Here is a 24,631-nt window from a genome sequence, read left to right as displayed (position 1 = left end):
GGATGTGAAGCAACCCGCCTCCACCACCCTCCCAGGCAGCGCATTCCAGACCGTCACCACCCTCTGGGTAAAAATGTTTCTCCTCACATCCCCCCTAAACCTTATGTCCCCTTATGACTGACCTTTCAACGAAGGGGAACAGCTGCTCCCTATCCTCCCTGTCCATGCCCCTCATAATTCTTGTACACCTCAGTCAGGTCACCCTCAGTCTTCTCTGCTCCAACGAAAACAACCCAAGTCCATCCAACCTCTCTTCATAACTTAAATGTTTCATCCCAGGCAACATCCTGGTGAACCTCCTCTGCACCCCCTCCAGTGCAATCACATCCTTCCTATAATGTGATGGCCAGAACTGCACACAGTACTCCAGCTGCGGCCTCACCAAGGCTCTATACAACTCCAACATGAGCTCCCTACTTTTGTAATCAATGCGATTGATAAAAGCAAGTGTCCCATATGCCTTTTGCACTACACCATTAACATGCCCCTCCGCCTTCAGAGATCTATGGACACACGCGCCATGGTCCCTTTGTTCCTCAGAACTTCCTAGTGTCATGCCGTTCATTGAATACTTCCTTGTCAAATTACTCCTTCCAAAGTGTATCACCTCACGCTTTTCAGGGTTAAATTCCATCTGCCACTTATCTACCCATTTGACCATCCCATCTATATCTTCCTATAGCCCAAGACACACAACCTCTCCGTTAACCAAGAGAAAAAAAAAAACTGCAGATGCTGGAAATCCAAAACAAAAACAGAATTACCTGGAAAAACTCAGCAGGTCTGGTAGCATCGACAGAGAAGAGTTGACGTTTCGAGTCCTCATGACCCTTCAACAGAACCGAGTGAATATTTGGAGACGGATGAAATATAAGCTGGTTTAAGCTGGAGAGAAGTGGGGGGGGGGGGTGGGTGTGGTTGTAGGGACAAGCAAGCAGTGATAGGAGCAGATAATCAAAAGATGTCACAGACAAAGAAACAAAGAGGTGTTGAAGGTGGTAATATTATCTAAACGAATGTGCTAATTAAGAATGGAGGGCAGGGCACTCAAGGAACAGCTCTGGTGGGGGTGGGGTGGAAAGACTAGCAAGGCTTACAAGATTTAAAAGTAATGGAAATAGGTGGGAAAAGAAAAATCTATAAAAATTATTGGAATAAACAAAAGGAAGGGGGAAGAAACAGAAAGGGGGTGGGGATGGAGGAGGGAGTTCAAGATCTAAAATTGTTGAATTCAATATTCAGTCCAGAAGGCTGTAAAGTGCCTATTCGGAAGATGAGGTGCTGTTCCTCCAGTTTGCGTTGGGCTTCACTGGAACAATGCAGCAAGCCAAGGACAGACATGTGGGCAAGAGAACAGGGTGGAGTGTTAAAATGGCAAGCGACAGGGAGGTTTGGGTCATTCTTGCGGACAGACCGCAGGTGTTCTGCAAAGCAGTCGCCCAGTTTACGTTTAGTCTCTCCAATGTAGAGGAGACCGCATTGGGAGCAACGAATGCAATAGACTAAGTTGGGGGAAATGAAAGTGAAATGCTGCTTCACTTGAAAGGAGTGTTTGGGCCCTTGGACGGTGAGGAGAGAGGAAGTGAAGGGGCAGGTGTTGCATCTTTTACGTGGGCATGGGGAGGTGCCATAGGTAGGGGTTGAGGAGTAGGGGGTGATGGAGTAGTGGACCAGGGTGTCCTGGAGGGAACGATCCCTATGGAATGCCACCGGAGGGGTGAAGGGAAGATGTGTTTGGTGGTGGAATCGTGCTGGAGTTGGCGGAAATGGCGGAGGATGATCCTTTGAATGCGGAGGCTGGTGGGGTGATGCGAGGACAAGGGGGACCCTATCATGTTTCTGGGAGGGAGGATGCGCGGGAGATGGGCCGGACACGGTTGAGGGCCCTGTCAACTACCATGGGTGGAAAACCTCGGTTAAGGAAGGAGGAGGACATGTCAGAGGAACTGTTTTTGAAGGTAGCATCATCAGAACAAATGCGATGGAGGCGAAGGAACTGAGAGAATGGGATGGAGTCCTTACAGGAAGCTGGGTGTGAGGAGCTGTAGTCAAGATAGCTGTGGGAGTCGGTAGGCTTGTAATGGATATTGGTGGACAGTCTATCACCAGAAATTGAGACAGAGAGGTCAAGGAAGGGAAGGGAAGTGTCAGAGATGGACGATGTGAAAATGATGGAGGGATGGAGATTGGAAGCAAAATTAATACATTTTTCCAAGTCCCGACGAGAGCATGAAGCAGCATCAAAGTAATCATCAATGTACCGGAGAAAGAGTTGTGGGAGGGGGCCAGAGTAGGACTGGAACAAGGAATGTTCCACATATCCCATAAAGAGACAGGCATAGCTGGGGCCCATGTGGGTACCCATAGCCACACCTTTTATTTGGAGGAAGTGAGAGGAGTTAAAGGAGAAATTGTTCAGTGTGAGAACAAGTTCAGCCAGACGGAGGAGAGTAGTGGTGGTTGGGGATTGTTCAGACCTCTGTTCGAGGAAGAAGCTAAGGGCCCTCAGACCATCCTGATGGGGGATGGAGGTGTAGAGGGATTGGACGTCCATGGTGAAGAGGAAGCGGTTGGGGCCAGGGAACTGGAAATCGTTGATGTGACGTAAAGTGTCAGAGGAATCACGGATGTAGGTGGGAAGGGACTGGACAAGGGGAGAGAGAAGTGAGTCAAGATTACAAGAAATGAATTCCGTGGGGCAGGAACAGGATGACACGATCGGTCTACCGGGACAGTTCTGTGTGTGGATTTTGGGTAGGAGGTAGAAGCAGGCCGTCTGAGGTTGGGCGATATCAGGTTGGAAGCTGTGGGAAGAAGATCTCCAGAGGAGATGAGGTCAGTAATAGTCCTGGAAACAATGGCTTGATGTTCAGTGGTGGGGTCATGGTCCAGGGAGAGGTAGGAGGAAGTGTCTGCGAGTTGACGCTCAGCCTCCATGAGGTAGAGGTCAGTGCGCCAGACAACAACAGCACCACCCTTGTCAGCGGGTTTGATGACAATGTTGGGGTTGGACCTGAGAGAACGGAGTGCATTAAGTTCAGAGAGAGACAGATTAGAATTGGTGAGAGGAGCAGAGAAATTGAGACGACTAATGTCACGCTGTTAACCACCCGGCCAATCTTTGCGTCATCCGCAAACTAACTAATCCTCCCCCCCACATGGTCATCTATGTCGTTTGTATAAATGGCGAGTAATAGGGGACCCAGCACAGATCCCTGTAGTACACCACTGGACACCGGCTTCCAGTCAATAAAGCATCTTTCTGTCATCACCCTCTGCCTCCTACATCTAAGCCAATTTTGAATCTACCTCTTCAAACTACCCTGTGGTCCCATGTGCATTTGCCTTCAACATAAATCTCTCATTGTAGGACCTTGTCAAAAGCTTTGCTGAAATCCATATAAACTACATCAACTGCACTACCCTCGTCTACACACTTGGCCACCTCCTCAAAAAATTCAATCAAATTTGTTAGGCATGACCTCCCACTGCTCCTCTGTAGATTTCCCTACAAGTAGCTGCTCACAGACTACCTAGGCCAGATCCTGCCTTATTTTACTAAAATCCACTCTCCCCCAGTCCAAAACATTTTTTTGCAACTTGTCTATTTCTTTGCCCATAACAAACTTAAATTGTACCATGTTGTGGTCACTGTCACGAAAATGCTCCCCCACCACCACCTCAGCCACCTGTCCGGCTTCATTCCCCAAAATTAGGTCCAGCACTGTGTCGTCCCTTGTTGGACCCTCCACATATTGACCTAAAAAGTTCTCCTGTACACATTTCAAGATATCCACTCCATCCAAGCCCTTAACACTATGTCTATCCCAATTAATGTTGGGAAAGTTGAAATCACCTAATATAATTACCCTGTTGTTATTGTTTTTACATGCCTCCGCAAATTGTGCCCATATTTGCTCCTCAATTTCCCACTGACTATCTGGGGGTCTATAATAAACACCTAACAACGTGACTGCCCTTTTTTTATTCCTAAGCTCTACCCACAAAGCTTCATTCAATGCCCCCTCCAAGATATCATCTCTCCTTTCTGCAGTAACTGACTCCTTAACTAATAATGCAATGCCTCCTCCTCTTTTACCCACTCCCCTGTCTCACATGAAGATTCTTTATCCTGGAATGTTGAGCTGCCAATCTTACCCCTCCCTCAACCATGTCTCAGTGATGACTACTTTATCACAATTCCACGTGTCAATCCTCACCCTTAACTCATCCGTTTTACCTGTAATACTCCTGGCATTAAAGTAGAGGCCATCCAGCCTTGCCTTACTCCCTTGAAACTTAATGCAGCTGTACTCCCTCTGACTTGATTGTTTTACTGTAGTATGATGTGTCCCTATTCTGCTAACATTCTGTGTCCCCTCCCCCTGCCAAATTAGTTTAAACTCCTCCCAACAGTACTAGCAAACGTGCCCACAAGGATGTTAGTCCCGCTCTGGTTCAGATGTAGACCGTCCTGATTGTACAAGTGCCACTTTCCCCACAAATGGTCCCAGTGATCCAGGAATCTAAAACCCTTCCTCCTGCACCAACTCTTAAGCCATGTATTCATCTGCGCTATTCTCCTATTTCTCAGCTCACTAGCACATGGCACTGGGAGTAATCCAGAGAATACAACCCGATAGGTCTTGCTTTTTAGTCTACTGCCTAACTCCCTGAATTCTTGATACAAGACCTCATCCCTCTTTCTACCCACATCATTGCTACCAACATGTACCATGACCTCTGCCTTATCACCCTCCTCCTTCAGGATGACCTGCAGCCGTTCAGTGACATCCCGAACCCTGGCACCAGGGAGGCAACACACCATCCTGGAGTCACATTGACGGCCACAGTAGCACCTATCTGTTCCCCTGACTATAGAATCCCCTATTACTTTTGCTCTTCCTCCTCTCCTATATAGACAGGCTGCTTGTGGTGCAAGAAGCTTGGCTTTGTCTGCACTCCCTGGAGGAACCAGTGCCCTCATCAGCCTCCAAAATGGAATACAGATTTGTGAGCGGGGCCCCAGAGGACTCCTGAACTACCTCCCTGTTTCTCTTGGACTGCCTGGTGATCACCCATTCCCTTCTTTCCTCAAGTCCCTTCATCTGCGGGGTGACTACCTCTCTAAATGTGCTATCCACAATGCACTCAGACTGGCCGATGCTCCACAGTGTCCCCAGACGCCGTTCCAGCTCTGAAACCCAAGCTTCCAGGAGCTACAGCTGGACACACTTCCTGCACACATGCTGGTCCCGGGCGCTGGAAACGTTCCCAGCTTCCCACATGGCACATGAGGAGCACACCATCGCTTTGAGCTCACCTGCCATGACTTATCCCTTTAAATTAAACCTTTTAAATCAATTACTCTAGGGTCCTTCTTTCCTGATCCTCGTTACTACAGAATATACAAACTATAAACCATAAAAAGACCTTAAACTATAAGTGATGAAAGTATTAAATACTTACCCGACCTTACCCACTACTTACCCAATCATTCCTTTCCCTTCTAGCCTCTACTGCTGCAGCAGGGCAACACCACTCGCTGAAGATTTAAGAAGTTGGATAGCAAAGGAAAAAATGCAAAGAGCACCCCTTGCCCTGTGCACCAAAATTGCCAATACCCACACTCACTATGGCTGTGTCTCACTCACGATGAGCTTTCTCCCCTGTTCGTGTGCCCGCCCTCCCCCACCCCCCCAGGCAGCACTGAGCATTTCAGCGCAAACTTCACACTTGCTGGCAGTTAATTGGCCAGCCAGTGTGAAATCGCGGTCGGGATGGACCTCTAATTTATAACACTATAAAGTTATCTATCTACACTTTAATAACTGAGTCTTGGACCCCTCTTTGCTTGCTGATTGGTGCAGTAGTGCTCAATTACAGAATTTGAGGGAAATAGTGGACACTGGAAAACTGAAAATGCAGAGATCAATCAGAACCACAACATTCAGATACTGCACAGCTACAAAATTTTGCAGTTTTCTCTTAAATGGAGGCTTCGCCTCATGAGGGAATGATGCAAGCTTAAGTTTCCACACAGTTTTCCCCAGAAACAACTTGAAATTGGGAATACAGAAAGACTATAAATTAATCTTAAGGATTAGATGGAAATAGATCACTATGCGCCTACCCAAAAACAAACATGAAAAGTTTTAAGAGTGTGGAAGTAAAATCATGAACTAAAATTATTCTGATCACAGAAAGCTCACTGCACCTTCTTCAAAAAGAAATGTTAGGGACATGGAAGTAGGTTCAGTTTCTGTGTCATGTCATAGAACTGGACTACAGCCCCCTTTGAAAGCCCAGACAACTCAGACTTAGACTTATATGCACTTAAATTTCTCTCCCCACTAACTCCCCCTCCTTTACTGCAAGTCCTGAAAGCTGCATTAGTGTTGCTACCCTATTGGTGGAAAAATCATAAATCACTACCCTAATATCATTAACTTGAAGTATCTGCAGATTGATGGGAAAATTGATTTAAATGTGTGCACACTTCCTACCAAGACGCTTCAACGTGGGCATTTCTACAGAGGGCTGTGGTTTTTGTGCAAGAGAGGGCATGCAATGGGGAAGAGAGCTCCTCACAATAGCTCTAAAATGTTTTTTAAATGAGAAGTGCATCATTTAATAGCACAGGAGAAGTCTGATCACAATATTAGCATTCTGTAAGACTCCAAATGAACACAAAAATTAGCACCATTCTTAGCCCAGGTGGGCCTTGTAACGCAGATGACCGAGTTTTAAAAATAACAATGCTATTCCTGTACAGATGCACATGGAGGGTCCCTGACAATCAAGTCTACATGAGATCTGATATTACTCATTAGATGCATGTACAACAGGAAAAGCTTTTAAAATTGCACCTAAGCCACATAAAAGACACTTCAGAGAGACATGCAAGTCTGTTAACACCATCAAACATAAAACACAACAGACACGCCAGGAAGTAAAGCAAGCTGGCTGAACTCAACCTATATCCCCAGTCAGTAAGCACAAGCAAACCAGCAGATATTACGTGAACAATCACTGACACAATCTCCTCGTTTTTCAGGGAGTGCAAAATCAAGCCACAGTGAGATAGTTACAGAAAGGAAGGGAATGGACGGGAAGACAGAAGGAAAAAGAGAATGGAAAGAAAATATAAAGCTTTAGTCACCTGACTGGTTAGGGGAGTGGCTGACCAAATCCCGAATGGGAGGCATGCCTAAGAAAAAGCAAGAGAACCATAAAAGGTGTCAGGGTTCAATATATTCTCAGTTCACTCCTGATCAAAGAGTAAAACTGAATTCTCCCTCATCACAGTTAAAACAATAAAAATACCAATATATTTTTCAAAATTTTACCCACCAGCTTATCAGTCACCCTTAATTCTAATTGTGTGGCTTTTAAATTGAAGCTGTCCCAGAACACAAAGTGCGCCGGACAGTGGCTCTCAATAGCACTATACTGCAGAAAAACAAACTCATTTAACAGCACTCAAATGCAACAATTTCTATCAGGAATAAACTCACGAAAGGCAGCCCAAATCACAAGAATCAGACATAATTAAGTGAGAGTGCTTCGATACAACATGAATTCTGGGATGGGAAGGAAAACCCAAAAAAAGGAAGAGGTACAAGTGGAGTGTGACATTGAAGTTCTGTTTCACCATTGCATGTGGCATGAGCAAGTGAAAAGGCTGGTGAGCTACTAGGCTAAATTCACTTATGAAGACAGTCAGGGCTGCTTTTTTTCAGATGAGGGTGGATGCAAAAGATCCCAACCCATTAATGGAAGAGCAGGATATTTAGGCCTGCATTTATCCCTCAACCAACATCTGAAAAACACAGATGTACTAGTCAATTCTCTCCCTAACATGGTATGCAGTGAGTTAAGATTACAAAACACAGGAGATAATATGAAAGCATATTTGACATGTTAATGATATAGGACCCCAATGAGAAAATTTAACACAATGGGCAGCAATAAACAGAAATCATTAGTCAACAGCTTGTGTAGTCACAATATCAACAAATAAACGTAAAACATTCTGCTTTAATATCCAATATATGAGAAAACTTCAATGACCTCTTAAAGGGGCTATGCAATTGAAATGATAATGGGGCGGGGCGGTAGTTATATTTTCAATACAAAGGAGAAAGTCAGCTTAGAGATGAGCCACCAATTGGTGCATTAAGTACGAAGGACACGATCCTTAGATTGCCAAATGTTTGAAAGATTCCTGCCTTCCTGGGCCAACTTGTTTTGATTATTTTCAATAAATTTGCTTCAATACTAATAAATACTTAGTGATCCAGGCACAGATATCAGGAGGAACTTGATGACAATATTGACTCCAACATATACTTCAGTTCTCACATTACACCCCCATTCATCCCTTTCTTTACCATTTGCATCTAAAACTTAAATGTTACTTTTACAATCTGATCTATCACGTCCTTCCCAAAATGTAAAAAAAATCAAGCACACTTAGCAACAAGTACTCAGCATTCAAGTTAAATTGTCATGACAGGGCTGGGCAAGGAGAAAGATGGCAATCTCTTCTGTATTTGTGAAGAGCTAGTAAAGGTTCGGCAAAGCAAAAGTGATCAGCTGGCTGACAATGGCAAAATATTATCACTTTCAGAAAGTATACAGCTTCTGTCAATGGCAATATTAACAAAATTATGCCTGCTGGAGGCAGCCATGTCTTGGTTGCCACTTAGAGGGAAACAGTGGGCAAAGTACAATGGTCATAGAGTTACAAGTGGGTGTGTGCATCACCCATGGAAACTGACCTACAATATATAAACAGAGAACTTTTTAGCGTGAGAATACATGGTTGGTGCTGAAATATAATTGTGCAAGTCTTCTTGGCAAATTTTTAATCATGATTTTATAAAAGGGAACTGGATAAGCACTGAAGGGAGTGGGACCTACAGAAAAGGGCAGGGTGTGGGACTAGCTAAATTGTACTTGCAAGAGACCAAGCATGGACTCAATGGGCCAAATGGCCTCTTTTTTGATGTAACTATTTTATGTATATCAGGATGGCATTAATCACATATTAAAATATCTAAAAATTAGAAAAGGATTTGTTGAGTATCTATTAAATAACACACCCGAAATTTTAAAAAAATTTAAATCGCAGGAGCTTAAAGTAGCTATAATCGCCAGCAATTAGATTGAGCATTTTCACAATAGGATCCCTCAATTTATACGGGTTCATCATTATTAAAGACAGTTTGAAATGATCCCTTCATTTGTGCTATCTGGCCAGGAAGACTACACCCCATGATTGGGAGGGAGTACAAGAACAAAAGAACAAAGTAAAATACATAGCAGCAAAATGTACTGATACCCAAGTGCGTTATGACAGAGTAGGAACCCTATAAAATTTAGGGTGCATCTGCAGAATAGTTTAATGCATATGCACTTAAATTAGTGCCAGAGTCTAGCATTACAACCACTTGTCTCTTCAGGTGAATTTTCCAGATGTTAGCATAAACGTCGCCACACTCATGGTTAGAGAATTCAGATAACTGAGCAAGTACATTGGCAGCAACAAACCCAGCTAACAGAATTCTTATCTGAAGGCAGCTGTATTCCAAAACAATTCCAAAACATTCATAAGGAATACAAAAAAGATGCACAGTTAATTGATCCTTTCCCAGAAGGTCGAAATCAAACCCTTAACTAAACCTCATACTACAGTCACTGCCATTATTCTCAGTATAGTGATTAGGTGGTGATCAGTGCTAAAACAATAATAAGAATGTATAGTCAAGTTACTGCAACTGTGCAGATCTGGTGTAATATCAGAATGAAATTTTATCATTTTAAGTGAAGAAGTATTTCTTAGCCTTATTTACATTCTGCAGAGGCAGTTACCTGGCTGAATTTTGCTGCTGTATTGCAGCTGCCCGTTGGTCAATGGCTGCAGAGTAACAGCACTGCCTCCAGACAGGCTGGTCAGTACTGGTGTTGCGGTCCCAGATGCTGATGGTAGCTGCTGGCCCCTTTTCAGCAGTTGCTTTTGCTCCTGGTGTCGAAAGCGTGGCGGTACTTCACGAGGTGGATATCGAGACAAGGCTTGCTGCTGAGTGTTGGATGGGACCCGCTTGGCATTGCTATTGTTGCTGGTAGTTATGGAAGTGCCGCTGTTAGGGTTGGCAGGCTGAGGCTGGCTTTGACTGGTCTTGGTTGGTTCTGGCACTTGATGGGGGGAGGGGGGGGAAAAAAATGATCAGTTAGTATTACTGCATGGACAGTTTATTGAACATTCACTGCATCAATGAACACTGGTGAACATGAAAGGGGTGTTTTTTGCAAGGAAGTGGGGGAGTGGGGGAAGAGAACAGAACACCTCAATCTGGTTAATTTCATATCCAAATTTCTGTTAAATACAGCAGTGGATAGCAAAATTCCAGAGCTTCCTTTCACTGAGGTGCTTTACCAGGAAAAGAACTGAGCAAGTTTCCAGGAAAGAAATGGGGTGTACAAGTGCAGAGTGAAATCTTAAGTACCTTAAAGAATTCAAACATAATTTACAAGAATATTCATACCAGGCTAGCCTGAATACAGTTGGTTAATTTGGAGCCCCATGTGGGAGCTCGTGCAGTTAATGTCAATCTAAGTACTGAGCTGCAGTGTCGCTTAAATAAGGAGCAAATACTCAATTATACTGAATGAAGAGAAGGCCGAACAGAAAAATTCTCCTGGAGTCTGTTGGTAAAGCACGCCAAGTGTCTCTTGCAATGCGTAAGGTGTAACGTTCTTTCAATGTGTAAAACCCAGGAACAGTAGCCTTTGCCAAACTATTTTTATTGGTTGGATCTCTGCAGATTCCAAATGAGTTTCACCATTGCATCTTAATGCCTTTAAAACATTATTTGCCAAATTAGGAACCCTGACAACATTTTCAGAGATGGAATTTAACCTAGAGCTCAGTATAGTATTCAACCAAATATACACAGATAGTAAATGTATATCAGGCAATATATGTGATGGAGGCTGTTCCCATGCAACATTCTGCGTGGCTCATGTAACAAAATGTTACACAAAATTACTGCATTCCACAACATACACAAAAGACAAACTTCTGACCACAGTAAAAATGCATATCCATTACCGTTCTTATTAACCACCTGGAGTAGAAACGGACAAGGCCCGTTGAACATTGATCAGCAATGCTCACATTCCCAGTCCATATAGCCAACATCACACACACTAAACTACTGAAATCATGGAAGGCTCGGCATTATTCCATTGTCTTCAACCACCTTATATAAAAGGCTGAGAAGAAAATCCTTCTGTAGACACCACCACCCCCACCCAGCAAAATACTGCAGATGAAAACAAACTTGTTATAAGCTTCATACAGAATTATATTGGAGTGCTATGGCTATAGTACATAAAATTGTCACATTATTAGAGCTCAATGCAAAAGAGAAGCAGCTACAAACCTCAACATCATTTTCAAGGACACAGAAAATAGGTATTTAGTCCAGAGTAAAAGAAGCCAACCTTGCCCCTGACCCCCACCAACCCAAAGCAGGGTTGGCACGGTGCTGACCTAATTTTCTGTTATTTCACAGCTGAGTGAGTACTGACAAGAGGCAGGCAGAAGAGCTGTCCATGCACATGGCGGTTGAAAGCAGACAGCTCAGTGGACGCTCACAATACTGCACATCTGATTACCTGAATTCTTCTGAAGCAAACTGCTGGATTGTCCTCCAAACAATACACCTTAGTCGTGCTCTCTTCCTGCCAAAAATTCTAAACTGCATCCTCTTAGTTAGCTGGGCTCTTATTATTTTGATTGAATTTGTGAGCAGTGTCTGTGCTAATATGGTTGTGTGGAATATTAAGCTGGATGGGTTCATGTAGCTCCCTTAGCTCATTAGTTTTACTGTACATTTCCAAATTCCAAGGGCCACCCCATTTGCCCTCCCCTCCCCACCACCCGCCGCAAGCCCCCCACCCCACCACTGCATTGCAGACACTTACTTTCTGTTGCATTCTAGGTTATAAACTTTGAAGATCAGTGTCAGAGCGAATGCTACATATCTAAACATTAATGTATCTTGTGTTTGCTACACAAATGTTCAACTATGCAAGCCAGCTAACAGTAGCAATATCTTTGAATCTGAAGGCTTGGCTAGGAACAAATACATCTTCATTACAATTGAGTAGATGAATCAAGCTCAAATGCTTTTGAAAAATTGTGCACATAAATAAATTCTTGGTAATATATGAAGACTGAACTTCACAGTAACTAGAGTTTTCAAAATATGTCTGGAGGTCAGCTGTCAAACATACTTTAAATATTAAAATTGAACAGACAATTCAGTTGCTGCAGGGAAGAAATACAGATTCAGCACAACTGTTACTAGGATACAGAAATCAATTATTTACTAACAGCAACGCAGCTAAACTGGCATAACCAAAGATGATGCACTTATAAGGTGATGTATAATTTTTTTAGTCAGGCTTTATGCCATTTTCTTAATACAAAGATTTTGCATCCAATAGGGCATTACCACATCACAGAAATGTCTCAAAGCACTTCACTGCAAATTATCTATAAGCGCAGTGACTTGTGCAGACAAATGCAGCAGCCATTTTGGACACAGCAGGATCCCACTAACAACTGACAAGGGGTTTCAGCAGTGTTTGATGAGGGAGGAATGCTGTCCTGATTGAGTTTAGATAACTAAACACACTAATTCTTTGTTTAACATTGTAGCTGCATTCCTGAAAAGTGCAACTTTAAATGAAAAAAAGTTAAGCAAACCAGGTTTTCCCATTACAACCAATAAGCTTCAGTTAGGACCTTTTCCGTCAGGGAGAAAATTAAAACACTAACACCCTGTAAGCTTAAGTACTTTACATTGCTAAATTAGCATATTCATAAGCTAAGTAACTTTAAAAATATAAAATAAACATGCTAACATTTTCTCCATGCACACCCCCACCAAGCCCGCAACCAATCATGCGCCCCAGCCCGCCGCTGTCGACCCTCCCACCTGTTGCCAACTATGCTCCCTGACCCTCCTGCTCGCTGCCACCGACAACCCCCGCTTGCTGCTTCTTCCCCCCTCAACCCTAAGTATCAGTAAGGGCTCAGGAGATGAGCAGCAGGAAGCAACCTGAGTATCAACAGCATCAAGCTGCAAGATCCAGAGGTAAGCTGAAGCGGTGACGAGCAGGAGGTTCAGCCAGTGGCGGGTCATGGAGTGGGAGAGGCCACTCCAAAATGGTGCCAACTGGGTAACATGACCCCAATTTACACCCACTGCAAAACAACATTATTGCGAATCCATAACGCTAAATGCAAGTACTGGCCCTGTTAAAAACAATGTTAAAATGAAACGACTTACAATGGGTTGGCTTGAAGCAAGGACTGTTTTTGAATATTAATAGTTCTCACAATAATAGCCAAATATCACAAGATCCCAAGAACAACAGGAACCACTACAACCAAGATTAGTTTGTAGTGGTGCTGAATCACCACTGCTGAATCAGTTATACAGATGATTTTTAAAGCATATTTATTCAGAATCTGACTGGAGCTTGAATCCTTGCTTTCGCATCTTCAAACAATATTCACATTAACGCTTTGCAGTATTAATTCAATTCAGAATATAATAAATTAGACTCAACTAACAACTTGAAGTTCACTTAATAATCAAGTCTGGATGAAATTCTGATGTCTCCCAGTACTGTTCTTCCAGCTTCAAAACATCCAAGTGACAGTTGTCTGTAAATTCATCATTACCTAAGGAAGAACTGCATGCACCACAGGCGCAGAGGAGGAGGAGAGGGGCTCACAGAATTCATTCAATGAGTTAACTGGAAAGTCCCAGGTTAAATCATCAGTTCATACTGAGCTAACAAACCTCAGCCATGCCAACAGTAGTGGTGCTACAACTAACCTCAGACATGCTGTAAAAGTCAGCTTCTGATCACTATTCACCGGCCCTTGTTTAAATGTTTATTTGTGAATGGCAGGTGAGGATGGGTGGCTGTGATTTTGTGTACTGGTTGATTGCTTGCAAACATGAAGAAAGGACACCTGGGAAAGCTGCTGGAAAAGGCCAGGTGACTAAGGAAGGAGTCAATCTCTCTGGGGCAGGTGGGGTGCAGGAAAAGAAATGCATACAAGAAATGGTAGAACAAGAGAAAGGCAATCCTACAACAGCACCATATGAGCACTGAAGGACTTTAACATCTAGCAATACCTGTCCCATAACCTAATTTTCATTATATTACGAATGGGATAAAATAATATTGAACTATCGAAATAAACTGACACTGCAAAATCCTCCTACCAACATCTGGGGACTTTGCCAAAATTGGGAAAGCTGTCCCACAGGCTAGTCAAACAACAATCCAACAGTCATATAGTTACCAAATCATACCTTACAGCCAATGTCCCTGATCCCTCCATCACCATTCCTGGGTATGTCATGTCCCACCGACAGGACAGAACCACCAGAGGTGCCAGCACAGTGGTATACAGTGAAAAGGGGGTTGTCCTGGGGGCTCTCAACATTGACTCTGGACACTATGAAGACGGTACTGAAGGAACACTGCACAGGGTGGGGGAGAGTGTCTCCGTTGGAAAAAGGGAGGTACTGAGGGAGTGCCGCCCTGTAAAAGTAACACTTTGGGACAGGTAGGAAAAGTGGAATAAGGCCAATCTTATTGCACGGTGGAGCAGGCTTATTCATTCCTTATTCTTTCCTGGGATGTGGGCATCGCTGGCTAGGGCTGGGGGTCACATGTAGGACAGATTTCAGGAAATCTGACATCATTAAATCTGACATCCAACATTAGTGAACCAGATGGGTTTTTGCAACAATCGGCAATGGTTTCATGGTTAGATCATAAGACTTTTAATTTTTATTGAATTCAAATTTCACCATCTGCCATGGTGGGATTCGAACCCCGGTCTCTAGAGTGTTACCCCAAGTCTCTGGAATACTAGTCCAATGACAATACCACTATGCCACCGCCTCCCCTCCTATTTCTTACTATCTTACTGCTCCATGCTGAACATCGCCTGAAAGAAGCACCGAGGGTAGCAAAGACACAGGATATACTATGAGCAAGGGCTTCAATATCCATCACTAAGAGTTGCTTGGTAGCACCGCTATTGACTGAGCCCTGAAGGACATATACCTGGACTGAGCCTGCAGCAGGTGGTAAAGGAACCAAGGGGTAAACTTACTTGACCTCGTTCTCACCAGCCTACCTGCCACAAATGCATCAGGCCATGGCAGCATTAATAAGAGTGACCACTGCACAGTCCTTGTGGAGACACAAAGTTTCATCTTCACACGGAGGGTATTGTCAATTGTGTTGTGTGGTGCTATCAACATGTTAAATGTGATAGATTCAGAACAGATATGGCAGCTAAAACCAGGCATCCACGACGGCTGTGGGCCATCAGCAGAATTGCATTAAATCACAATCTATGACCTCATGGCACAGCATATCACTCATTCTACCACAGCCATAAGCCAGGGGATCAACGCTGGTTCAATGAGGAGAGCTGGAGGGTATGCCAGGACCAGTGGCAGGCAAACCTTAAAAATGAGTTGCCAACTTATGAAGCGACAACACAGGACCACATGCATGTTAAACAGTCGAAGCAGTACGCAATAAACAGAGCTAAGCGATCGTACAACCAACAGGTCAGATCAAAGCTCTGCAGTCCTGCCATATCCAGTCGTGAATGTTGGGGGACAATTAAACAACCAACTGGAGGAGGAATTTCCATAAACATTCCCATCCTCAATGATGGGGAAGCATTTGAAACCATCTTCAGCCACAAGTGCCGACTGGATAATACAACCCAGCCTCCTCTGTGGTCCTCAACATCACAGAAGTCAGTCTTTAGCAATTCAATTCACTCCTTGTGATATCAAGAAATGGCTGAAGGCACTGGATACAGTAAAGGCTATTGGCTCTGACAACATCCCAGAAGTACTGAAGACTTGTGTTCCAGAATTAGCCACACTCCAAATCAAGCAGCTCTGGCATCTACCTGACAATGTGGAAAATTGCCCAAATATGGCCTAAACATGAAAAGGTCAAATAAATCTGTCCAATTACCACCCCACCATTCAACCCTCAATCATCAGCAAAGTGATGGGAGGTGGCATTGATAATTCCCTCAAGATTAGCCATGACCTTAATGGCAGAGCAGGCTCAACGGGCCATATGGTCTATTCCTGCTCTTATCTCGTGTTCTTGTGACACTTATTCAACAATAACCTGCTCACCAATGCCCAGTTTGGGTTCCAACACGACTACTCAGTTCCTGACCTCATTACAGCCTAGGCCCAAACATGGTCAAAAGAGCTGAATACAAGAGGGGAGGTGAGAGTAACAGCCTTGACATGATGGCAGCATTTAACCATGTGCATGGCATTGAGGAGCCCTTGCAAAATTGAATTCAATGGAAACAGGCGAAATGTTCCACTGTGGGAGTAATGCCTAGCACAAAGGAAGATGGTTATGATGTTGGAGGCCAAACATCTTCAGCTGCTTCATCAGGGACCATCTCTTCATCATAAGGTTAGAAATGGAGATGTTCGCTGATGATTGCAGAGTGTTCAATACCTGGTGGGCTGATATGTGGCAACTAACATTCGTGCCACATAACTGCCAAGCAATGACCATCTCCAATGAGAGAAAATCCAAACATCTCCTCATGACATTCAATGGCATTATCGCCACCAAATCCCTCATCATCAACATCCTGAGGGTCACCGTTGACTAGAAACTGAATGGGATCACCCATACAAGTACTGTGGCTACAAGAGGTTGTCAGAGGCTGGGAATTCTGCAGTAAGTAACTCACTTCCTAAGTCCCTAAAGCCTGTCCACTATCAACAAGGCACCCGTCAGGAGTGTGATGGAATGCTCACCACTTGCCTGGATGAGTGCAACTTCAATAACACTGAAGAAGCTTCACACTATCCAGTACAAAGCAGCTCACTTGACTGGGGCCCCACCATAATAGTTCACTCTCTCCACCAGTGCACAGTTCAGCAACTTGCCAAGCCTCTTTTGACAGCACCGTACAAGCTTGCAACCTATACCACCCTAGAAGGACAAGGGCAGAACACCATTACCTTCAAGCTCCCCTCCAAGCCCCACACCATCCGGACTTGGAACTTTATCACTGTTCCTTCGATGTCACTGGGTCAGAAACCTGGAACTTGCCTCCTAACAACACAGGTGTACCTAAACCAGATGGACTCCCTGCTGTTCACCATACTCTCAAGGGCAATTAATGATGGGCAACAAATGCTGGACTGACCAGCCCTGCTCATATCCCATGAAAGAATAAAATGCAAAATTCCATATCTGATATTTAAAGTTTTCTAGACATCATATTCAAGGTAATGCCTTTACAGTCCTTGAGGCTCCGCATTATCACTGGACAGCACTAACAAAGGATCTACCCTCTTTATAGAAGATCACAAGACTTATCCTTGCAGCACATAAAGGAACCTGGGCAAATTTTTAATACACACCATTACCTTTGTTACCTTCTAGCAAACAGTATTTTACTGTTCACTTTCCTAGTTTTATATTGTTACTGACCAGCTAGCGTAAATAAGAACACCAACACAATTTGCAATGTTTGAGGTACATACAGAAATAGTCACAAGACATGCTCACAATACACTGCTTGTAATGAAAACTGTGTTCAGGTGCTACAACTTCACTGCTAAACAAGAATGTGATTGCCCAGCCATGTTTTTAATGTAACAGTTATGAATTGAAGGATTAGTTCCACTGTTCCAAGTTTGGTCTCCAGTCTGTGCTGAGTTAGCAGATCACAGTTCAGAAGTAATAATGGTGCTACAACTGGCCATTGCACTTCCGTTTAGAGACGTCAGCCAAGCCAGGATTCCCACTCCAGATCACTCTGGAGTGACGCCTCTGGAAATCACCTGTAGAAGTCTGAAATGGACAGGATGGGACTTGGACATGATATCCTCTACAGTTAGATAATGGGTTTAGGAGTTATGTTGGGATGCACACTAAAATCTTTTCCAGGTGATGAAGTTTAACACCTTCAGGAAGACAAAAGTTGGAGAAGACAAGCAGAAAAATGCTAAGGGTGAAGAGTAGTGAAGTGAGGTCAAAGATGACTTACAATCACAGCAAGTGCCAACACCCAGAAGCAACCTATTATGCACTGAAGACAATTAAATCAACAGTCACCTGTAACAATATTAAATGGACTTTGGTTTCTGGGATTTCCTGTAAGCTGGCTTCCCAGACCATTACAAACCCCTTCCACTTTTACTCACTGACTGGGCAACACAGAACCATCTCAGTTCTTGCGCACATTATATAGTTTGATACTCCATTGCAGTATTCGGAATGCTGTATTGTCCAAGAGATGACATGTTGAACCAAGGTCCTGCCTACCTGCTCAGGTGAAAGTAAAAAGATTCCACAACACTACTGGAAGACAGGCTTAATTGCCACGCAGGACAATGGGTAGCAAGACTCCACCACTAGTCCCTGTCCATCGCAATCTCTCTTGCTCCAGCCCAGATGGTGTCCTATTCTTTAAGGTCCTCCATAAATGTTCTTTGTTAGGTCTTCTTTGACCAGCCCCAACAACTTTTTCCATCTGGGGTGCCCATTCCACTGACACTCTGGTGGGGTCTAAGTCCAGCAGGCAAAATACATGTCCTGCAAGCCTCAATCATCTCTCTATCATGATATCCTGCAGGCACCTCTGACTGGTCCTCTGTAGTGCTTCTTCATTGGTGGTACTCTCTCTCCATGTGATGCTCAGGATCTTATGCAGGCAGCACTGATAAAAGCCATCCAACTTATGTGACACCCCTTCCATGTCTTGCTGGCATAGGTTGCAGTTGATACTACTATGGACATGCAGAACAGTAGCTTCATAGCAGTGCTGATGGTTTGGCTGCCCAGATATCGTGGAGCCACTGGAAGACGATGCTGCTTTGCCAAATTTTTGTTTGGACATCAATCTCTACATGGCCCTCCCTGGAAATGTTGCTTCCTAGGGACGGGAAATGGTCACGTCCTCAATGTCCTGTCACCCGACGGTGATGGGCAGGCCTTGCAGTTGTCCATTTGTCATCGCCTTGGTCTTCTCGCAGCTGATGTGTAGAGCAACCTTGGCGCATCTACTCTGAAGACTGGTGGTTATGTCTTGGAGTGCACATGCGCAATTCATCGGCCAGCAACGAGATGTCATCTGCAAAATCCAGGTCTGTCAACCGGTGGTGTTGCCACGGGATGCGAAAGTTTGCAGCCGCCATCGCTGACTTCATGATGAAATCAATAACCAAGAGGAAAAGGAACGGGGAGAGTAGGAAGACTACTGAAAGAGTAGGAGGGTATTCTTCTTCTTTCTTGGCCAACATTAATTCCTCAAGCAACAAAAACAGACTAAATGGTGAAATATTCGCCTGTGCTGCTGTGTGTTAGACTCTGTTGCATCCCAATTTCCTGCTGTATTTGTCTTCATAAGTCACTGAAAATATTTAAAAGAAAAGGGTGCAGTGCCACAGACTGGCAGATAGTTAAAGTCGGAACTGTATAAAATGCTGGTTAGGCCACAGCTAGAATGTTGCATGCAGTTCTGGAATCTGCTTTATAGGAAGGATATGATTGCACTAGAGAGAGTGCAGAGGAGATTTACCAGGATGTTGCCTGGGCTGGAATGTTTTAATTATGAGGAGAGATTGGATAAACTGGGGTTATTTTCCCTGGAGTAGAGGAGATTGAGGGGGGACATGATTGAGGTGTATAAAATTATGAGGGGCATAGATAGGGTAGACAGGAAGGAACTTTTCCCCTTGGTGGAGGGATCAATAATCAGTGGGCATAGATTGAAGGTAAGGGGCAGGAGGTTTAGAGGGGATGTGAGGATGAGCTTTTTCACCCAGAGGGTGGTGGAATCTGGAACTCACCGCTTGAAAGGGTGGTAGAGGCAGAACCCCTCATAACACTTAAGTATTTGGATGCGTACTTGCGATGCCATAGCATACAAGGCTATAGGCCCAATGCTGGAAAATGGGATTAGAATAGTTAGGTTCTTGTTTGACCAGCGCAGACTCGATGGGCCTTCTTCTGTGCTGTAGACCCCTATGACTCTAATTCCTATTCCAAGGGGGACAGGGAATTATAGACCAGTTTAACGTCAATGGTAGGAAAAATAATAGAATCCTTACTAAAGGAGAGAATAGAAGAACATCTAGAAATTAATAATAATAAATAGTCAACATGGATTTCAAAAGGAAAAATTTTGCTTGATGAACTTTATTGATTTTATTTAAAGGAAGTTATAGAGTGGACAATAATAACAGTAGAAATAACTTATCTGGATTTTCAAAAGGGCTTTGAGAAATAGCCCCATAATAATCCCGTAAAAATGGCTGAGGAGTAAACTTAAAAGTGGTATGAATAGTTTTGGTAGAGCAGATAGAGAGAATGTTTCCTCTTGTGGGGAAGAGAGTCACCAAGAAATCCAATAGGAATTCAGAAGAAATAACAGAAAACGCTGGAAAACTTCAGCAGGTTTGGCAGCATCTGTGGCTGCCAGACCCAAGTTTTTCCAGCACTTTGTTTTTATTTCAAACCTCTAGTATCCACACTAACTTGCTTTTGATTTACAAATTCAGAATCTCACAGTGCAGAAGAGGCCCTTCGGCCCATCAAGTCTTCACCGACACTTGAGAAACACCTGACCTACCTACCTAATACCATTTATCAGCACTTGGCCCATAGCCTTGAATGTTATGACCTGCCAAGTGCTCATCCAGGTACTTTTTAAAGGATGTGAGGCAACCCACCTCCTCCACCCTCCCAGGCAGTGCATTCCAGACCGTCACCACCCTCTGGGTAAAAAAGTTTTTCCTCACATCCCCCCTAAATCTCCTGCTTCTCACCTTGAACTTATGCTCCCTTGTGACTGACCTTTCAACTAAGGGGAACAGCCGCTCCGTATCCATCCTGTCCATGCCCCTCTAATCTTGTACATCTCAAATCAGGTAGCCCCCTCAGTCTTCTCTGCTCCAACCAAAACAACCCAAGTGCATCCAACCTCTCTTCATAACTGAAATGTGTCATCCCAGGCAACATCCTGGTGAATCTCCTCTGCACCCCCTCCAGCACAATCACATCCTTCCTATAATGTGGCGACCAAAACTGCACTCATAACTCCAGCTGTGGCCTCACCAAGGTTCTATCCAACTCCAACATGACCTCCCTACTTTTGTAATCTATGCCTCGATTGATAAAGGCAAGTGTCCCATATGCCTTTTTCACCATCCCACTAACATGCCCCTCCGCCTTCAGAGATCTATGGACACACACGCCAAGGTCCCTTTGTTCCTCAGAACTTCCTAGTGTCATGCCGTTCACTGAATACTTCCTTGTCAAATTACTCCTTCCAAAGTGTATCACCTCACGCTTTTCAGGGTTAAATTCCATCTGCCACTTATCTGCCCATTTGACCATCCCATCTATACCTTCCTGTAGCCCAAGATACTCAATCTCATTGTTAACCACCCGGCCAATCTTTGCGTCATCCGCAACCTAATCCTCCCTCCCACATAGTCATCTATGTTGTTTATATAAATGGCGAATAATAGGGGACCCAGCACAGATCTCTGTGGCACGCCGCTGGATACTGGCTTCCAGTCACTAAAGCATCCTTCTGTCATCACCTGTCTCTTACAACTAAGCCAATTTTGAATCCAAGAAGAAACTTCTTCACTCAAAGAGTGGTCAGAATATGGAACTTGCTACCATAGGACCTGGTTGAAGTGAATAGTATAGATGCATTTAAGGGGAAGCTAGACAAGCATTTGAGGGAGAAGAGAATTGAGGGGTATGATGATTGATTTAGATGAGGAAAGATGAGAGGAGGCTCAAGTGTAGCATAAATGCAGACATGGATTGTTTAGGCCGAATAGCCCGTTTCTGTGCTGTCTATCCTATGTGATATATGTAAACAATTTGTCAAAATCCTGCACCTACTGCATGATGGTATGGTTGAACGTATTTGTGCTTACTGTAAGATGACAGGTTCCTTCGCAGTAACCAGCAGCATAAATCAAAAATGCGCCTTGCCTCCATCCATGCAGCACCCACCCCCGCCTTGACTCTTCAATCTCTTCTTTGCTGCAATGCTTCAGGAAGCCACCAGAATCATGCCTGCAAATATCACATTCGATCCCATTCAGAGAAACTCTTCAAGCTCTCCAGGCTATGTGCCTCCACCAAAGTCAGAGGCAGTAATCAAGAGCTTCTGAATGCAAATGACTGTGCCCTAATTGCCCACAAGGAAGACATCCAGACTATGAAAAAAAAATTCTCAAATACTGCCAAAATTTTTGGTCTCCAAAATTCTCTCGCTTTGTTAATGTGTTCTCTACAGGTGCCATTATTGATGAATGTATCCATGCACACATCCAGAAAGCAAATTCTGGCTACAGCTGATTCCATGATTGTGCATTAAGCTGTAGACTAAAATCAAACCCCACCAGACCTCTGTCCTTACCACCTTTGGTACCAAATCCTGGTTGGCTGTAGGCGCCACATCAAAACTCTGGAATGCTTCCAAAGACACCCAAGGTCCATCATAAACAACAAGATCTTCCATGTGCTGGCCTCAAACAGCATGGAGAACACCCTCCAGAAAATTCAATTTAAATGACCAGGTAAAGTCTCCTATATGGTTGATTACAGGAGGCCCAAGCAGATCTTCTATGAGGAACTGTCTCAGGGCAAATTACATCAAAGTGATCAGTGCAAACAATAAAAAGGCAGCCAAAAAAAAAGCCTTACAAACTTCTGCATTCTAGACCAACCCTTTTCAGAAAACACTGCAGCCAATCTTCACAGAAGCAAGCACAAACTTGGTTCAATATGTTGAGGACCATCTGTGCCAAACTCAACAGCTGATTGGCCCAGAGGAAGGCCAGAGGTGGTGCAGCTGCAGAAGTTCCCCAGGCCCAACAACATGAACTGCCAGTTCTGTGGGCACCCTTGCTGATTCTGCATTGGGCTCTTCAGTCATGACAGGACCCTCAGGAGGCTATGAAATCATTTACAGCTTGGACATTTTCGAACAAGGAATCTACCATGATATGACAACATATAAAAGCAATTTACTGGTGTGAAGCAGTGAGGTTTTCAGGTCACTAGAAGGCAGCAAATGCAAGTGAAAGCTCCACCTTTACTTCAAAACTTTTTTCTAAGTTTGGAGTATAGGAAACCAAATATTAATACTCTTTCTTTGAACTCTGAATTTAAACATTTATTGAAGCAAAATGGTTTGGGGCGGAGAAAGCAAAGCTCCCAGTGCTGATTGTTGCCCTGGTGCATGCATTTCCAGTGGGCATGATGGGTAAAAACAAAATCATGTTCAGTACAGCATCCTCCACATGTAAACAATCTTGATTATTGACCAGAAGCTTGCTGGTACCCATGAAACCCTACCCCAGCAATATCAGAACATGAGGAATAAATTCTTGGGGATGGGGAAAGACACCAGTCTCAAATCAGTTTGTATTTAGGAAATGGATCAACAAACGAGGTCTTATTTGCTGGTGTACTTTGCACAAACATAAAACTTACAAAATAGGAACAGGAACCCTGAGGTCTAGTGACCATTAAGCAGGGAATTATAGTGACTAGTTTGCATACAGAAAGGTCCTATAAAAGTGAATAACCAGTTAATCTGTTACTGACAGTGGAGATTAAGGGAGAATTGTTAGTAGGATACTGGGAACTAATTACTCATCATATAAATGCTGAGATCTCTTTAACGGTTAGTTGTCATTCTAGGCAGTTCTGTATTAAAAATGAGCCACTGAAGCAATTGTATTTTTGACTGCCAAATATAAAACTAACAACCCAATGGTACCACAAATTCACATTTGCATTGGCCACGAGACTCCACCAACCTCTTAATAGTAATATTTTTTTCAGGAGCACCAGCACCAAAGAGATAGGAGTGGAATCACTGGTCTCTTTGGCTACTCTTGGGGGCCACACAATTATGTCTTCCCCCACTCCTGCTATGCAGAATCCCCTCACCCTTGAAGCTCTCCCAAATTCCAGACAATTCTGGTATTCACACAGACTGCCCCCACCACCACATTATCCTACCATAAGCAACGTCATGGGAGACCAACTAGTTTAATATACAACCAGCTAAGCGCTCCAACAAATTATCCAGTCAGAGTGGAACACTCTTAGCAAGGACCATTCATCAACTTTCCACAGAATGCTGTCAGACACGATCAGTCAGAAAAGCTGCTGCCCACAAAGTCAGTTCTTATAGCCATAAAAAGCCTACAAAGCAATCAACTGAGTTATGGTATTTTGTACTGGACAAATGTTTATTCAATGGGATATTATAATATGCTGGCAAAAGCACCAGCTACAAACAGCAACTCAACAAAACCCATAAATGTTTCCTTTCTACTGTTGAGTGCCCCTTGTTTCCTGACCATCAGAATGTTATCTGCACAGCATACCTACCCAGGTCCCAAGAAATTAAAAAGGGCTACTGCTTGAGATGCAATTCCTGAGTTGCACAAAACCATTCATTATTCCAATC

At 43.8% G+C, this 24,631-nt stretch overlaps 1 protein-coding gene across 10 annotated transcripts in view; it reads right to left on the bottom strand.

Annotated features, from left to right (window-relative positions):
- LOC121288670 (trinucleotide repeat-containing gene 6A protein-like) overlaps positions 1 to 24,631 on the bottom strand; it is a 184,802-nt gene that overhangs the window by 96,233 nt on the left and 63,938 nt on the right. For 8 of the 10 annotated variants that reach the window (XR_005945407.1, XR_005945408.1, XM_041207375.1 and 5 more), the window contains 2 exons: positions 9,877 to 10,200; positions 7,163 to 7,210 (listed from right to left, as the gene is read on the bottom strand). Coding sequence is in view for 8 of the 10 variants with exons in the window: in XM_041207375.1 (XP_041063309.1) it covers positions 7,163 to 7,210; positions 9,877 to 10,200 (372 nt within the window). In the remaining 2 variants the exon portion in view is untranslated. The remainder of the gene's footprint in view (positions 1 to 7,162; positions 7,211 to 9,876; positions 10,201 to 24,631) is intronic. The other 2 variants (XM_041207377.1, XM_041207383.1) reach the window with 1 other exon arrangement.

Source organism: Carcharodon carcharias, chromosome 15, assembly GCF_017639515.1.
Source record: "Carcharodon carcharias isolate sCarCar2 chromosome 15, sCarCar2.pri, whole genome shotgun sequence".
In the NCBI taxonomy this organism is placed as follows: Eukaryota; Metazoa; Chordata; class Chondrichthyes; order Lamniformes; family Lamnidae; genus Carcharodon; species Carcharodon carcharias.
This window is presented reverse-complemented; position numbering and strand designations above follow the sequence as displayed.